The following is an 18,940-nucleotide window of genomic DNA, read 5'->3' on the forward strand; positions in this document are numbered from 1 at the left end:
CATAAAAAAATGAAGAAAAAAATATACTAAGATCTCTAGCGGATGGGTACTTTGCCTTTACTTTTCTGCATTTTGCAGATTTCCTATAATAAGCAGTTATTATTCTAGAAGAAAATATAAATGAGCTTTATTTTTTAAACTATTTTAGTTAGATAACAAATTATTCCTGAGGTTCAGAAGTGCATATCAGAAACAACCAAAATAAACACTCAAGCATGCAGTAGTCTTAATCCTTTAACCTAATTATTTAAAAACTAAAAGGTACTCATCCATGGCTCTTACTGCACTTCTACATGCCTAGAAAACCTCAGCTCTTAATGTTCCAGTGAGACTCTGATGTCAGCTTTCATAAAATAAGTTGTTCTCACCAACTATTCCACATTATTTAAAACTTCAGTGATTTGCTTTCTCCTAAACTCTAATTCTCATTTTTCCTTCAAAAGCGTCCTAGATTTGCCTTTCCTATGACCACTGGTACCCACTGGTACCTGCAATCCTCTTTCTCTAGGAATCTACCCTTAATTCTAGCACAAAACTAATCTTTAAACACTGCTTTCATAGAATCATTTGTCTTTTTGAAATGTGCAATAACTTCCACTTGACTCAAATCTATAAGCCTATTGTTGAACCACAAATCTCCATTCCATGTTACACCTATTTCTTCAAACCAGGCAGTGCTACACTGTTCTTTAGATTTAAACCAGGCCTACTCTGTTTTCATTGTGTTATTCCCAATTTTCCACATAAAATGTCCTTTTTCTGGCCCCTGTTCATCTAAAGGCCAAGCTTTAGGCCCAGTCCAAGTCCAACCTCTTCCATGAATCATCTGTTTAAGTATTCCAGCCTATACTAATATCTCTTCTGACTCCCTTTTGCACTTACAGTTAATATCACAAAGTATAACAATTGCTCTGTGACCACTGAGTATAGATTGGTTTTGTTTCCCCAAAGACGGTACCAGACAAATAAGGTACCAGAAAGCAGAGACCAACAGGCCCAAGGAAAACGCTAGACACATAAACAATTAATACTAAATGAATAAATTTTTCTACAGTCAAAATACTAATGCTCCAAAGCATATTTTAAGTCACCTTATTTGAAGTTATGTGGGCCAAAAAGTAAATCTGTCTCACATTTTATTTTTATGCTGCCAAAATTTAAAGTCTATTACTTGGTAGAAAAAAATAATCAGACAGGAAAGTTTAATTTTCTTCTTGCTTCATTTTATCTACTGAAACCAGAATTTTAGGAATAAAGTAGAACTGTACATTTCTCCAATCTCTTCTGCTTCTTTCAGAAGTATCTCCAAGTCAGAAGATATAAAAAATACCTTACTTTCCTTAATTATATGGTAATATTTTTTGCCTGTTACAAAAAGAACAATAAAAAGACATGCTCAACACACAACTGTATGACAGTAAGTCTTTCTGATCAACTCAGGAAAGAATTCTTGAACTACTAAATCAGCTTTGTTCAAAGTGCAGGATCTAGTGAAGTAATGTACTTGCTCACCGTATCACTGAGCATGCCCAATTCTTCCTATTCTTTCCTTTCCCAAGTTTAAGTCCAGGGGCTCTAAAGATGTACCCTTCCCATTATTCTACCAAATCTGAACATAAATTCAACCCAACTGGAGACATTAAATTCTTCCGGTTTTCAAGAGTCACAGCATTAAGAGTCTAGACAGCCTTGAGATAAGTACCAGGTTTATACAATGTAAGTTAATAAAATAAATGAACACAAGAACTCTTTCATTCAGTGTAGATTACCAACTACTTGCACACATGCTTAAGCAAGACTAGCAAAGTAGAAAAGTATTTTGCTAGGAGTATTTGTTTGCGTCCCAAGAAAATCTAGAAAAGAACATCTTTTTAATTGACATGTCAATAAACTACTATTTTATATGTTAAGCTACCTGAAGCATGCCTCCCCTGATTCTGAGGCATTCTTTGGAAGAGATCATGGTTGTATTCATAATATCTGTATTCTTCATGTGTACGATCTCCAAGTGGCCGCTTTCTCTGACCATCAAAAAAATTGTCTGAATAATAATATCGGGAACCAGAGTCTCCATTTTCAACAGCAAAATTAACTTCCGTTACAAATGACTGAGAAGAGCCATACTCTCTAGGAACATCTGCTAGGCTTCTGGCAAGATAAGAAGGTGCAGATAATCTGTTGCTTTCTCTTCTCATTATTTCATGAGGTGTTCTTTGAATTGGACTTCTAAGGAAACTCTGGTTTCTTGAAACTACCCCATCTCCAGAAGCTGAAAAAGCATTAGGACTTGAATCTGGAAGACAGATATCAGTTCGTCTGGGAATTGTTGGACCATGCCGGATGAATGAAGGCATAAGATCTACAATGAAACAAAGGATAAAATTACCCTTTTAATAAGTAACAAAAGCAGTTTTCAAAAGTTGTTCGTGTCTAAAACCCCAAAATCAAAATGTCAGTAAACTTAAGAAAACACAATTTTGGGCCGGGCACCATGGCTCACACCTGTAACCCCAGCACTTTGGGAGGCCAAGGCAGGTGGATCACAAGGTCAGGAGATTGAGACCATCCTGGCCAATATGGTGAAAACCCGTCTCTACTAAAAATACAAAAAACATAGCTGGGCGTGGTGGCGCAGGCCTGTAGTCCCAGCTACTCAGGAGGCTGAGGCAGGAGAACTGCTTGAACCCAGGAGGTGGAGACTGCAGTGAACCGAGATTGCGCCACTGCACTGCAGCCTGGGCGACAGCGCCAAGACTCCGTTTCAAACAAAACAAAACAAAACAAAAAAACAACAAGGAAACACAATTTTGGCCGGGCGTGATGGCTCACGCCTGTAATCCCAGTGCGTTGGGAGGCCGAGGCACGCGGGTTACGAGATCAAGAGATCCGAGACCATCCTGGCCAAAATGGTGAAACCCCCCGTCTCTACTAAAAATACAAAAATTAGCTCGGTGTGGTGGCGCGGGCCTGTAGTCTTAGCTACTCAGGAGGCTTAGGCAGGAGAATTGCTTGAACCTGGGAGGCAGAGATTGCAGTGGGCCGAGGTTGTGACACTGCACTCCAGCCTGGGCGACAAAGTGAAACTCTGTCTCAAAAAAAAGAAAAAAATCAGTAGCTCTTTCTTCTCTTGGAATTACCTAGCACCAGGAGGGTAATCAAAAGCTAGAAAGCTACAAATTCAGGTAGAAATTGAAAATAAAAAGCTCTCATTTCAAAGAGGCACAAAAATGCTGAATCGGCTCAAAAACACCAAGCCGGAAACTATGTAATTATAATTCAAAATAGCAGATGATGGTAGAACAATGGCTTTTAGGATATAGTACTTTTATTTTTATTTTTGAGACAGAGTCTCACTCTGTCGCCAAGCTGGAGTGCAGTGGCGCTATCTTGCCTCACTGCAACCTCTGACTCCCTGGTTCAAGCAATTCTCCTGCCTCAGCCTCCAGAGTAGCAGGGATTACAGCCACGCGCCACTATGCCTAGCTATTTTTTGTATTTTTAGTAGAGACGGGGTTTCGCCATGTTGGCCAGGATGACCTCGACCTCCTGACCTCGTGATCCGACAATCTCGGCCTCCCAAAGTGCTGGGATTATAGGCGTGAGCCACCGCGCCGGGCCAGGACATAGTACTTTTAAATACGAAACTTGAAAACAGCGTAAAACATTCCTAGTGAGAAAGCAAATACCTTTAAAACAAGAAAAAATCTGAAAATGGAGACACCCTTACTATTCATTAAGTAAACAACACTGGAGACATTCATATTAATAAGCTTCAGAAACTAACACTGGACAGAAGCAAATTATCCGAATAAACAAGGCTCAACACCTCATGTAACAACAAAACTATTAATGATTTCAAGTAATGTTTGATAAACTTTATTTGTAGCAAACCAGCAAGCTATGGCTTAAAAACACCGAAAAAGCTAACCTCATGTGTAACTGAAAGCCAAGTCGTTAAAAAAAAAAAAAAAGTTTAAAAATCAGGTTTCGAGTTACTGGTGTACTCAACTGACATAAATTTTGTTGATAGTATTGCAAGTACTACAATATACCTGGAAGGCTGACAATGTGTTATAATGGAAAAGCATGCTCTCCAACTGTTTGATCTTGGGAAAATACTAGAAATCCAGCTTCCCAATTACAATTTGAGGTAACGCTTAAGTCACAAGGTTACTACCAGCTTCCAAGAAGGAAACTTACGCAAAGGGCCCGGGACACTGTGTGAGCAGCAAAATACCAGCTCTTTGCCTCACAAATGTCGTGAACACACAAGAATTAAAAATTCAAGAGACTCAACTCAAAAAATCAAATACTTAAGAAAAGCAGCGGTGGAGAGGAGGTGGGGGGTGGGGGTGGGATACATCCCATTACAAAAACTTTTCGGGTGGAGAGATTCTCTAATGATAGAAATCACTTTGAGTTACCTTTTTGGAATCTCACGAATATAGCCAAATAGAAAGGTTTTGGGGTCTCTGCTGTGGGATGTAAGAGTGATGAGCCTTTGGGTGGCGGCTCCAAGAGCGACGGTGTGCTTTTCACCTTGTCAACTCTGCATCCGGCAGCAGGACTAAGGAATTCTGCCCCAGAATTCGCACAACTTGCAGCACGGTCGAGAGATACCCGCAATGTCTGCAAACATAAGGCACATCACTACGCATCCAGAAGAGGAAAAAGGTGTCCCTGTCTCATCACTTTTACTCCTATAGCATTAGGTGATAAGCAATTTACGTGTTTCCTAGTTTCTCTTCCAGGACTCAAAACCAACAACCATCTGCCAGGCGGGGCGGGGCAGTATTTATTTTTAGGGGGTGCCTATTTGGCTGGGTTGGGAGGGGGGAACTAACCCAAGTTTCTTACTCGTTATAGTCTTTCAACCAACGAATACCACATTAGGCACAAGAAAATCTCAAAACCAGTATTTCACAGCGACCAGGGACGAAGGAGAAGCCCTGGGGAGCCTCCGGCGCCCCCGCCCAGGTCTCCGCAGCCCGCGGCCGCCCGGGCCAGGTGTGGGCGCGCCCAGCCTGACACTCACTCCGAAGCAGAGGCGACGTCTCCTTCTTCACGTACTTCCCCTGCACCTCGGCCGGCTTGGACACTTCGTTTTTGGTTTTCTTTCGGGACAGCATCCTTCACGAGGAGGCCCGAGGCCGCGCTGAGCTGCCTCCCTAGGGATCGGCGCCGGGCGCCGGCCGTCTCCGCCGCCACCTCCGCCGGCGCCGCCGACTCCTTCCCTCCCGAGCCGCCGCCGCCGCCGCCGCCGCCGCCTCCGCCTCCGCCGCCGCCTGTCCGGAGCCCGGGATTGCCCGCAGGGACTGCCGCATGTTCAGGGCGCTAATAGCGCCGGCCGCCGCTCAGTCGCTGGTCAGTTCCTTCCCGGAAGTCGGCCCGCTCTGCGACGCTGCCCGGGGACGCCTTGAGAAGAGCCCAGCGACGCCGGTCCAGGGCCAGGGCCATGGTCCACCGCGGGCCGCCGGGTAACCGCCACCACCACCGCCGCCGCCGCCTACATCCCGTAAACTTTCCCCGCGGCCGCTGGGAATTCTGGGAAGCTCGGCGCCGCGCGGGCCGCCGCCGCCCCTCCCCCACCGCGGCTCCGGGCGCGGCTCGGGCGCCGGAACTCGGTTGCTGGCGCTTTGGGCTAATCCGCCGGCCCCGCGGAGCCGCGGCAGTTCCTCGGCGAGAAGCAGGCCCCGCTGACCATGAAGATGAAGGACGACGGCTGTAGTGCTGAATGCGAGAGCTTGTTACACCCGAATGTCGTGGAGCCCACTCTCCACAGAATTGTGCTTTTGCACCCCCTTGGGATCTCAGGGTACGCGGTGACCTTCTTCCCCCCAGACGTTGTACCCTGTTTGAGAGCGTTACTACGTAGGGTGTCCTGGGCTGGTGAATTCAGTTCCCCAAATAATGCAGAATGCTAACCATGTCCTCCAGGCTAGTGCTACACCAAATACTGTAATCTGTTCTGTTGGAAACGTTAATGCAGATTAACTAGAAATAAGTTGATCCTCTACTGAGTATCAGGGAGTGCGTTTTTCTAATAAAATGAAAAAGTGGAAGAATGCAAGATGGAATTTCCAGTACCTTTTAAAGATACATTTGATGTTAGCATATTACAATTATTTTATTGCATCATCATTATCATTAGTATGATTAATAGCCTCATATTTCCTCTTGACGTTATGTGTTACGATCTTGGAATTTTTTTTTTTTTTTTGAGACAGAGTCTTGCTCCGTCGCCAGGCGCCAGGCTGGAGTGCAGTGGCCCAATCTCGGCTCACTGCAACCTCCGCCTCCTGAGTTCAAGCAATTCTCCTGCCTCAGCCTCCTGAGTAGCTGGGACTACAGGCGTGTGTCACCACGCCCAGCTAATTTTTGTATTTTTAGTAGAGACGGGGTTTCACCATATTGGCCAGGATGGTCTGGATCTCTTGACCTCGTGATCCGCCCGCCTTGGCCTCCCAAAGTGCTGTGATTACAGGGGTGAGCCACCGTGCCCGGCCACGATCTTGGAATTTTGAGGCCTTTCACCACTACAAGTCAGGACCCGGAATTTTATATCTAAAGTAATAGACCCTACCTCCCTCTATATAACTTAGCAAGACTGCCAAATGTACAGGATAGCATTTGGAATATAAGATTAGATTCATCCCTGGGTGACCAAATTAAGGCTTTAATAATGGAGAATGCTTTTCCTGAGATCTAAAACATCTCACAGGAGATCTAAGACATATATCACGATTAACAAAAGACATGGAATTTTTTTACCACATAAGATTAAGAAAATGGTCCAATTTTGTTTTGCCATAAACAAACAAATGAGACATTTGATCTAGTGTCTGTCTCCATATGCTGTTATGTCCCCTTGGTGCAGATCTCCAACTATTCATTCGTTAACCAATAAATACTGATCACCCACTAGGCTAGGCACTCTGCTAGGTACTTGTGATACAGCAATAAGCAACACAGACAAAAATACTGTCATGGGAAACAGAAAAAAATGAAAGGAAGCAAAACATACTGTGTTGGATAAGTGATGAAGTGAAAATAAGAAAAGACTCGCATTTTTAGGAAGGATGATGGAAAGACGAGAGAAGGCTCATGAGAAGGTGACACTGGAGTTAAGTGACAAAGTGAGGAAATTGGCCATGCTGCTATCTGGAGGAACAGTATTCCAGGCAGAAAGAACAGCAAGTGCAAAGTCACTGCAAGTGGCTGTGTTCCTGGCAGATTGGAGGAACAGTAAGAGGGTTTATGTACTGGAAAAGAGGGCGCGATGCAGCTAGAGAGCAACAGTAGTCACGGCACCTAGGGCTTTGTAGGCCATTGTAAGGAATGTCACCGTGAGCAGAGGAGTGACATGATCCCAGTTAATGTTTTACTAGGACTGCTTTGGATGCTGAGTTGAGAGTGGACAACGGAGATAAGGGCAAAAGTAGGGAGATCAGTCAGAAGTTATTGCTGACTTGGACCCAGATAATAATAGGTGGAGGTAAGAGGACATATTTTGGACATATTTTAAAGAGAGCCAACCAAATTTGCTGACATTGAATATGGAGTGTGAGAGTATCACTCACTTCCATGGGTATAAAAATCATAAACAGAATTGGAGCTTACTTACTAGAAGCAGAATGTACTTTAAGAGAAACATTAGAAAGACAGTTACTTGTTCCTGTGGTTCAGAAGAAAGGGCAACTCCTAAAGCGTTGATAGTGTGCAGGGAGAAGAAAGAATGATGAAACTTAAGTGAAAACACAATGGGGTTTTGTTACCCGTTCAGGGTATGAAGGTGGGAGATGAAGGGGGAGCCAAAGAAGTGCCAGGTTCCTGCCCAAGGCTTACCTCAGAGAAGGACAAAAGGATATTAGTACCTTGTTAATAAAAGCAACTTTTCACACCTGGAGTTTTCCCAGAGCCTAAAATACGGGACACCTTTCACATACATGGAGGAAAGAATCCTGGAATTTTCTAGTTGAAAAAGAATTCTGAGGTGGCCTAGGCTCATCTCATTGACATCGAAAATAAACTAAAAAATTAAGTTTTTTGCCTCAGATTACATTCCTGGTTAGTGGCAGAATAGCATCAGAACTGGAGTTTTCAATTTCTTTTTTTTTTTTTTTTTTCCCTGAGACATAGTCTCGCTCTGTTGCCCAGGCTGGAGTGCAGTGGCTCCTGCAACCTCTGTCTCCTAGGTTCAAGATATCCTCCTGCCTTAGCCCCCTGAGTAGCTGGGATTATAGGCACATGCCACCACATCTGGTTATTTTTTGTATTTTTAGTAGAGATGGGGGTTCCTCATGTTGGCCAGACTGGTCCAGAAATCCTGGCCCCAAGTGATCTGCCCACCTCAGCCTCCCAAAGTGCTGCCATTATAAGCATAAGTCACTGTGCCAGCCTCAGTTTCCATTTGGGGCTCTTTTCTGCTACAGAACATTCAGAATCCCACTAATGTGAGTCCAGACTGTTTCTAACATAGTTGTTTTGAAAGCCATCTATGTTCCTTACGAAGTACTCCCTTTTACAATGCTATTTCATTTCTTTGAATTGTAGCAGAGAGAAAGCTTTAATTAGGTACTCTACTTGACACCTAATTTGCCTTTTTATCAAGGAAGGTACATTCCAGAATCAATAATCTGCAGGCAGCATTTGTGATAGCAATGCACAGCAAATATGTGAACTTTGAATATGAATCCTTAAATGTAAAAGCTTTGAATTCATGTCTATTTCATAGAAATTCCTTGACTTCTGAGAATTTTTATTAAGGAATTCAGATTTGCTATAGTTCTACAGAGCTGTAATTCTCCAGACACTGCTGTCAATAATGCTAATACTGCATTATATAATAGAGATTTTTTTTCCCTTCCAGTTGTGAGAAAACTGGCAATTAGGTAGTTTCTCATGTTTTAACAACTCTTCTTTTTAAATTAATTTAGGATTAATGTTTATTTTAGTGGAACCTATAGGGTATGACCCTGGACTAAACTCATAGCATTCTGAGTTCGTGGTTGTCTCATCTGAAAATGAAGAAAGTGAACCATTTGATTTCTAAAGTGTCTTTCAGTCCTAGAGTTTTCTGCCATGTAGGCAAAATGGAATATGCAAAAATAAAAACTTAATTCATAGGATAAGAGAAACATTGGTGATTTTCTTTCTTCAAAAAGTTTGTTTTTTGGTTGGGCAGAGTGACTTATGCCTGTAATCCCAGCACTTTGGGAGGCAGAGGCGGGCGGATCACCTGAGGTCGGGAGTTTGAGGCCAGCCTGACCAACATGGAGAAACCCCATCTCTCCTAAAAATACAAAATTAGCTGGGCGTGGTGGTGGTGCATGCCAATAATCCCAGCTATTCGGGAGGCTGAGGCAGGAGAATTGCTTGAACCTGGGAGGCGGAGGTTGTGGTGAGCTGAGGTCGTATCATTGCACTCCAGCCTGGGCAATAAGACTGAAACTCCATCTAAAAAAAAAGTTTGTTTTAATTCAACTATTAAAGAAAATATTAAAATGTCAGCTTTATATAAAATCATCATTAGCATAAAAATAAAATTTCATACCAGATTGTTACTTTCAAAGACAGCCAAGGTCTTTATGCTATGTTTACTTCCTCTTGTTAGAAGCATGTAAAATTTTAAAGGGTGAACTGTTCAGTGAAAGATTATCCAAGAAAGACAACCAAAATGGAAATAAGCCCTACATATGGAGCTTCAAAAAAAGAAAAAAAGAAAAGAGAGGAACTTCTAGTCTACTCTCCAACTCACTCTTCTTGTTCACATAGCAAGATAAACTTAATCTCGTTCAGGAAGAAGTAACAAGTGTGCCAAATTATGCCAATTATAGCCCTTCAAGTCTCCAACATTTTGCTATTAAAACATGGGAGGGGGCCAGGCGTGATGGCTCGTGCCTATAATCCCAGCACTTCGGGAGGCTGAGGTAGGTGGATCACCTGAGGTCAGGAGTTTAAGATGAGTGTGGCCAACATGGTGAAGCCCTGTCTCTACTAAAAATACAAAAATTAGCCAGGCATGGTGATGTGCGCCTGTAATCCCAGCTACTTGGGAGGCTGAGGCAGGAGAATTGCTTGAACTTGGAAGGCAGAGGTTGCAGTGAGCTGAGATCATGCCACTGCACTCTAGCATAGGCAACAGAGTGAGACTCCGTTTTAAACAATAAAATAAAATATGGGAGGGTAAATTCCTAAGTGTCCTCGAGGCAGGAACTTTGGTTGTTTCCTATGAAGGATAAGGGTATGTAATATCTACACAGCTCTGAAGATATTATATAATTGCTTAATATTAGCAACTTAGTTGGGTTCCCAAACTCCTCTTATGTAAGATGAATCATTCCCCAAGTAACACAGAAAATTAGTATTACAATTCTAGTCAAAAGGAGTCAAGCTGAGAGAGTCAGTGTCTCTGAGCTTAGCTTTTGCTCTTATGTACGGTTATTGCCTAGACTTAGAGGTCCTCTGAAAGCTTGACAGAAAGCCAAAATGAGTCTTTTATTCTTGGCAGCACTGGCCTTGGACTTCAGTTGTCTGTCCTTCTGGTTCTTCCTGTCTCTTGGCTTCTCTGACCCTAGAAACTTTTATCTTCCTTCCAGAATTGGACTGTATCTTCAGCCATGTTCAACTTTATTTTTAAACTATTCTTTGCAATTGTCAGTTTTTACTTGGCTTCATGATATTGTGAAATATATATTTGGTCTTCATGTCTGTTTCCTGATATAGAGCTCTTAAAACCTTGCAATCTCCAGAAGAGTGTTTTTTTTGTATGCTAATGAGATGACTGGTGGCTGGATAGCTTCAGGATAAGGGCTGGTCACCCTAAAAAGACCAAGGTGGGATTAGAGGGTTGGGACTTTCCAACCAACCTTCTGGGACTCAAGAGGGGCTGAAGGTTAAGTTGATCACCAATAGCCAGTGGTGTAATAAGTCATGTTTACGTAATGGAGCATCCATGAAAACCACAAAGGGCAGGGTTTTGAGAGTTTTGGGATGGCTAAACACATTGAGGTTCTTGGACGGCACCATTCCTAGGGAGGGCATGGAAGCTCTATGCCCCTTCTCCCATACCTCTCCCTATGTGTCCCTTCCAGCTCACTGTTCATGAGTGTCCTTTATCCTTTTTAGTAAACTGGTAAACACGATATTTCTCTGAGTTCTGTAAGCTGCTCTAACAAATTAATAAAACCGAAGGAGGGAGTTGTGGGAGCTCTAATTTATAGCTGATGGGTCAGAAGCACAGGTCAGAACGTGGGGCTTGCGATTGGCATCTGAAGTGGCGGCAATCTTGTGGGACTAAGCCCTCAACCTATGGGATCCTTTCAGGTAGATCGTGTTAAAATTGAATTTAGAGGACACCTGGCTGGTGTCCACTGTAGCATTGATTGCTTGGTGCATGAAGAAATATCCCCGCACATCAGGTGTCAGAAATTGTGTAAGTACAAAAAAGCACTTTTGTTTTTTTTCCCCCCATATCTGACAGGCTAAAGTAAAAACTTCTTTTTTAACTCAGTAAAAGTAATTAAGGCTCTCATTATGGGTGTCTACTGCATTCCCTCCACATAATGTAGGAGCCAAACAGTATTGCAGCCCCTAAATAAGCCACACCACTATTTCTCATGTGCTGTGGCCACTTCGTGCTGATGCAGAGGCTCTCTGCAAAGATGATCTCCAAGAGACCCAAATGGAAATTGAAACAAAGCACACTCTTCTGTCTTCAACAGCTGTTGGGGATTTCACTAGCATTTTTTTTTTTTTTAACGGAGTCTTGCTCTGTTACCCAGGCTGGAGTGTGCAGTGGCATGATCTTGACTCACTACAACCTCTGCCTCCTGGATTCAAGCAATTCTCCTGCCTCAGCCTCCCGAGTAGCTAGGATTATAGGCACCTGCCATCACACCCAGCTAATTTTTGTATTTTTACTAGAGACAGGGTTTTATTATGTAGGCCAGGCTGGTCTTGAACTTCTGACCTCAGGTGATCCACCCACCTCGGCCTCCCATAGTGTTGGGATTACAGACATGAACCACTGCGCCCAACCGTTTTTTTCTTTTTTGTTTTTTAGAGACAGGCGTCTCACTATGTTGCCCAGGATAGCCTCGAACTCCTGGGCTTACGTGATCCTCCTACCTCAGCCTCCCAATAGCTGGGACTATAGGCACAAACTACTGTACCCAGCTTTCACTAGCCTTTTAACATGACCAGCTCTTATTCCAGCCTGCCACCTGTTCTCTTCTCTCAGTCTTTCTTCTCCCTGCCAAAAATGCTCTACTTCCATTTCATGTCTTGTAGAAAATGTCTCTGTATTGTCTCCTCCTTATCTTGTGGTCTGCTTTGTTGAAGGGTCTGGTGACCCTTTTTGCTGAGTCAAGTTTAATCTTAGGGTGCAAAGCAAACATGATTTATGTTTGGGGAGGGAGGGAAAAATACGTCTGTTTGAAATGGTTACGAGAAAGAAGTTTAAACAGAACCTCTTCAGTAGAGCCAGAATGTAAAGAATTAAGGAAAAAATGTAAATATCACATTCCACATGGAGACTGGCCACATAAACATATCTCCTCTCCCTCCTGGAATCCCAGTTAATTGACAAGGAAATAATATAGAGGGAATAAACTCATAATTATAAGAACACAAGATAGGCCATCAGATTAGTAGATGTGATGTTAATAAATGTCTGGCAGATGAAGAGTGATAGGGTTGAAGTGGGGTGGGGAGGAGATCAAGAGACAATGAAGCAGGATGGACAAAGTATTTTAGTTCACAGCCTAAGATACTTAGGGAAGCACATGCCACCAGAGGTCTAGGTGAGGCTTGGGGTCACGTGTACCTGGTTTAATTAAGGAGGGTAGGAAACTAATGTGGAGCTGAGAAGAGACATTAATTGAAAGTTAGACATCCACCCCCCATACATAGAATTTCAGGTGTGAGGCACCTATTTCCTTGAAAAGGGATCTTCAGGTTCTCTTTTTGGATAAATTAAATGGCCTTATAATAAAGATCTTGGCATTCTGACATTTGTATACCCTGCAAACAAAAGAACTCATCTCATAGAGCAGGTCTTCTGGGTAGTAGACCCTGATTCCTCAAATAGGACTCACAAGTGTTTACTTTTTGTTTTGTTTTTTTGGTGACAGGGTCTCACTCTGTCACCCATGCTGGAGTGCAGTGGCACAATCATGGCTCACTGCAGTCTTGACCTTGACTTCCTGGACTCAATCCATTGTCCTACCTCAGCCTGCCAACAGGAGCGTGCCACCACACCTGGCTAATTTTTCAGCTTTTGTAGAGACCAGATTTCACCATGTTTCCCAGGCTGGTCCCAAAATGCTGGGGTCAAGTGATGCACGCACCTCAACTTCCCAAAGTGCTGGGATTATTATAGGCATGAGCCACTGTGCCTGGCTGTGTTTACTTTTTTTAAATGTTTCATTTTAAAATATAAGTATGCAATCAAGGATCACCAGAAATTTTAGGAAAACTTGCAACATGAGAGATAGCAATATAAACAAACAGAAAAATAGACCACAAAGAAAACAGGTAATTCAGAGCATAAATGGGTACTTTAAGCAACAGTGCTCATTACTATCAACAGAAATATTTGCAAGAAGATATTGCATTCATAAAACAATAGACAGCTATGAAAAAGAAACAAATCAGAATAAAGAGCTCTTGGAAATTAAAGATAGGGGTTGCCAAAATAAAATTTTCAGAAGAAAATTAGGAAGATAAAGTTGAGCGAATCTCCCAGAACACAGAACAAAAAGACTGAAATGGGAGATCTGAGGGAACAGATAGGAGAAATAGGCTTTCTGCAACAGGTCCGATATCCTGAAAAGGTGAGTTCCCGAAGAGATAGCAGAGAAAATGGAGAGGTGTATGGCAGACTCACTTGACAGCAATAATTTAAACACACCCTGAGAATGGCCCTGTCATCTAAGAAGAATGTATGTTTGTAATTCCAAACTAAGGAATTTGGGAGTAGCCAACCAAGAAATTCATTCCTTATCTATGAGGAACATCTTAATCCCGGGCCCATCCCATGGAAGACAGGCCATCCAGGGGTATTGAGGTCCTTCGTTTTGGGTTAAATGAAGGTTACCAGGTGGAGGTTGTCAGGAGGAGGGTGCTAAGTGAAAATGCTGTATAAACTGCATGCTTTTTACAAACGGCAATGGTTCTCCTATCCAGCCCACTGCCACTGGACTACCCTGTATATAAGCCCCCTCAAAAAGCCCTATGTCTTGCTTGCTGGCTCTGATTTCTTCTTTGTCCTCTCAAACATGGTGTCATTCCTACTGAAATCAGTAGGAGTCTGGTGATGAGATGCCATCATCAAAAATGAATACAATATATTTTTTCAGAGACAGAAGAATTACCCAATTGACAGGGTATCCCAAGTGCCCCTCGAAATTAATGAGAAAAGATCCATGTCTCAATGTGTTGTGAAATTTCAGAACGTTAAGGATGAAGAGAAGACCCTGAAAAGGTTTCAGTGAAAACAAAAGTCAAGTATGAAGAAATGAGAATCACACTCATGTCAGATTTTTCATCAGCAACAAGGATTGCTGTGAGACTATGGAGCATGTTTATTGTGACACTATTTACAATAGCAAAGACTTGGAACCAACCCAAATGCCCATCAATGATAGACTGGATAAGGAAAATGTGGTACATATACACCATGGAATACTATGCAGCCATAAAAAAGGATGAGTTCATGTCCTTTGCAGGGACATGGATGAAGTTGGAAATCATTATTCTCAGCAAAATAACACAGTAATAGAAAACCAAACATGGCATGTTCTCACTCATAAGTGGGTGTTGAACAATGAGAACACATGGACACAGGGAGGGGAGTATCACACACTGGGGCCTGTTGGGAGGTGGGGAGGGATAGCAGGGGGTGGGGGGATTGGGGAGAGATAACATTAGGAGAAATACCTAATGTAGATGACGGGTTGATGGGTGCAGCAAATCACCAAGGCACATGTATACCTATGTAACAAACCTGCACGTTCTGCACAAGTACCCCAGAACTTAAAGTATAATAATAATAAAGACTATGAAGCAATGCCAAAATGAGGGAAAATTAATTTATAATTTTATATCCATCAAAAAAGGTGACTCAAAATCCAAATGTCCATCAAAAATGAGAGAATAAAGACACTTTTGGAAATAAAGGGACTCAGAAAGTATAATTCTCATATATCCTAGTAAGTTACTTTAGAAGATAAGTTCTTTAAAAATGAGAGAATAACCTCACACACAGGACAAAACAAAAACAGAAAAATAGGGACTATTTCATCCAACTCATGAAAGTAATTTTAGTCTTAGTATCGTGGCTGTATAGCAAGCCTGGAAGCCAGTCAATCCAGAGTGGAATTGGACTTTAGAGGACTCTAAAAGGAAGCTACCTAGGAAAAGATGAGATTAGGAAATCCGTACAATTTGGAACAAATTACGAAGGTGATAAAGTACAAGATTCAAGGAAAAAAGAAAAGCATTGAAACATGAAAATTTGGGGAATTACAGCATTTTGAGCCTTTCTTTAAAGACCTACTTGTGAACAAAGAGATCAGATTTGATTCTGACAAACGAAGAGATTAGTCAAAATTTGAAACTCAGGATTAGAGAAGTAGCTGTAAGTGAACAGATGGTAATCACTGAATACATTTAAATATCGAAAAGCCTGAACAATGGTGAGAAATAGGGTTTTTAAAGAAACCAGGCCAGGCATGGTGACTCATGCCAGAAATCCCAGCACTTGGGGAAGCTGAGGTAGAAGGATCCCTTGAGCCCAGGAGTTTGAGGCCAGCCTGGGCAACATAGTGAAACCCTCCATGTCTACCAAAAAAAAAAAAAAAGGAAAAATTAGCCAAGTGTGGTGGAACATGAAAATGTCTGTAGTCCCAACTACACAGGAGGTTGTGAGCTGTGATCACATCACTACACTCCAGACTAGGTGACAGAGTGAACCTTTTTTTTTTTTTTTTTTTTTTAAGACGAGGGTTTCACCATGTTGATCAGGTTGGTCTTGAACTCCCGACCTCAGGCGATCCACCCGCCTTGGCCTCCAAAGTGCTTGGATTACAGGTGTGAGCCACCACGCCCGGCTGAGCCTTTGTTTTAAATGAATAAATAAATAAACCGGACTTTATCATGCATTTTCCCATGTTACTGCTTCTTTAAAAATTTCAGTTTAAAGACCTCAGTATCTTTAAGAACAACCAAAATTATACAGTTAGTCAAGACAGGCCTAAACAGGATATTGAATATCAAGATCCTGTGCCTTTGGCTGGCAGTGCTGTTTACCTCACGCTGATCAGGATTGAGGAACTAGAAATAACAATTAGACAAAGAGCAAATTCAGTAGAGTGAGGAAATGGGAGGGTATGAACAGGAGGTTGTGGTCAGAAGGGAATTTCAGAGTTTTAAATAGTTATCAGGTGTGACCAAATTACCCAGTAGTTGGAGTGGAGGTGGAAGTAATGAAATTGAGAACGTTGAGGAACGTAAAGGTCTCACGTTAGAAAACATGGAATATGGGAAAACAAACGAACTGAGCCATTGAAACAGGAGGAAGGCACTGTCCTGCAAGTAGTAGAGAAGGAAGAGGAAAGGCAGCATAAATAAAAGGCATAAAAAGAAATCTATTTTCTTTCTTATGATTCATGTATTATTCAGAGGTCTCTGAATTCCTAGAACTTCTATTGAGATTTCCAAGTCAATTAGTAATAACATTCACATATTGTATTTCACTGATGTGCTTCACTGCTAATTTCACAGTGCTATTAGAGGCTTCATGTCTCCAGATAAATTGACGTGCAGAGCTTCCACAATAGTCTCTTGTGAATTTAGAGCATGGGTAGCCTTGCATGTTGGGGCCTGATGATCTCAGATGCAATTAGTTAACAGAACTGTGGGTGATCAGAAGTTAAGGATCCTGAGGTGAAGAGAATGATTTTGAATTAACCAGGTGGGCCCAATGCCCAAAGTAATGCCCAATGCCCAAACTTACAAAAGGGAGTCAGGAAACTGGTGTTAGGAGACGTGAGGATAGAAGCACGAGGCTGGCGAGGCGAGCTGTGCGTGCAGCCAGCCTCCAGAGGCTGAAGCAGCCAGGGAAGTGGGTTCTGCCCTCCGAGCCTCCAGAAGCAACCACCCTGTCAACACGTGGGCTTTAGCCTCCTGAGACCCATTTTGGACTTCTCACCTCCAGAACAGTAAGATAATGAGTTGGTGTTGTTTTATGCCAGTAAGTTTGTGGTAATTTCTTACAGTAGCAAGAGGAAACTAATACAAAAAGTCTGCAAATGTTTTCAAGATTTTGATTGCTGCATTTTGTCAGCAGTGTACGCATGCCTCTCTTTTTACATTTTGAACTGACACATATACATTTTATGGGGTACAGAGTGATATTTTGATGCATATGTATAATGAGTAATGATCAAATCAGGGTAATTAGCATGTCTGCAACCTCAAATATTTATCATTGCTTTTGGTGGGAACATTCAAAGTCCTCTCTTCTAGTTGTGTGAAAATATACAATAAGTTACTAACTATAGTCACCCTACAGGTTCATAGACCATTATAGTTTATTTTTCCTAACTGTAGTTTTGCCTTCGTTAACCAGCCTCTCTCTATTTTCTCCTCCCCCCTCCCCTTCCCTCCCTCTAGTAATCACTATACATTTTAGTGCACATGAGTGAGAACAGCTGTTACTTATTTTTCTGTGCCTAGTTTATTTCACTTAATATAATGTCCTTTAATTCTATCCATGTTGTGGTAAATGATACGATTTAATTCTTTTTATGGTGGAATAGTATTCCATTGTGTATATATGCCACATTTTCTTTAGCCATTCATCTGCTGGTGCACACTTAGGTTGATGCCATATTTTGGCTACCATGAATACCGCTGCCATAAACGTGAGGGTGCAGATATCCCTCTCATTTACTGCTTTCCTTTTCTTTGGATGAATACGCAGTAGTGAGATTGCTGGATCATAGAGTAGTTCTATTTGTAGTTTTTGAGGAACCTTCAAACTGTTTACCCTAAGGACTATATTAATTTACATTCCCATCCGCAGAATGTAAGAGTTCCCTTTCCTCTACGTCCTCACCAGCATTTATTTTTTGTTTTTGATAATAAGCATTCTAACTGGAGTGATATGATATTTCATTCTGGGTTTTATTTGCATTTTCCTGATTGAATGTCTTCTTAATCTTTACTGTTTTTTTTTTTTTTTTTTTTGTGTATGTCCTCATGTAAATAGCTGGTAAAATTTCTAGGCTATGAAACATTTCCAGTACCTCTTTTTCATCTCATGCAGGTATCCTGAACCTGATAGATCCAAAAAGGTGTTGACAAATTTCAGTAGTATTGATAAATGTCAAAAGAAACTTGATCTGAGTTTTTAAAAGGGAATTGTATGAATTCTACTTTAAGCCCTTTGAGTTAGACTGAGTATGGTATTGCATGTTTTAGAGTTAAATCAAGAGAATGTCTAAAAAAAGTTTTTGAAAGCAAGTTTAGTGGTGCTATTTTGTTACTAAAATGAAAGAAGCAAATTGAAACAACTAGGAAAGAAATAGAAATATACATATTAATATGTAGAAATCTGAACATAGATCATGCTTAACCTTTTACAGTTGTGCGTTCTTCCTTATTCTTTTTCCACCTGTGTTGTTCTAACAGATTATCAGATCTACCTTTTTGGAGGTATCTTTAGGTTTTTTAAAAATATGATTGTCATGTGCAAAGAACGGTAAGCTGATTTCCTCTTTTCCGACTTGGATGCCTTTTATTTATTTCTCTTGCCTGGCTGCTGTGGCTAGGATTTCCAGTAGCATGTTTAATAGGAGTGGTGAAAGTGGGCATCCTTTTCTTATTACAGTTTTTAGAGGAAAGGCTTTCAGCTTTTCTCAGTTCAGTATGATTT

General features: G+C 41.7%; 1 protein-coding gene across 1 annotated transcript in view; it reads right to left on the reverse strand.

Moving 5' to 3' along the window:
• The window catches only part of SAV1 (salvador family WW domain containing protein 1), a 33,708-nt gene extending 27,998 nt beyond the window's left edge, over positions 1–5,710 (reverse strand). The window contains exons 1-2 of the mRNA XM_017506747.2: positions 5,036–5,710; positions 1,916–2,359 (exon numbers count right to left, since the gene is read on the reverse strand). Of these exons, the coding sequence (XP_017362236.1) occupies positions 1,916–2,359; positions 5,036–5,129 (538 nt within the window). The 5' untranslated portion in view covers positions 5,130–5,710. The remainder of the gene's footprint in view (positions 1–1,915; positions 2,360–5,035) is intronic.
• Between the last annotated feature and the right edge of the window lie 13,230 nt (positions 5,711–18,940).

The sequence above is a fragment of the Cebus imitator genome, unplaced genomic scaffold (genome assembly GCF_001604975.1).
Source record: "Cebus imitator isolate Cc_AM_T3 unplaced genomic scaffold, Cebus_imitator-1.0 Scaffold358, whole genome shotgun sequence".
In the NCBI taxonomy this organism is placed as follows: Eukaryota; Metazoa; Chordata; class Mammalia; order Primates; family Cebidae; genus Cebus; species Cebus imitator.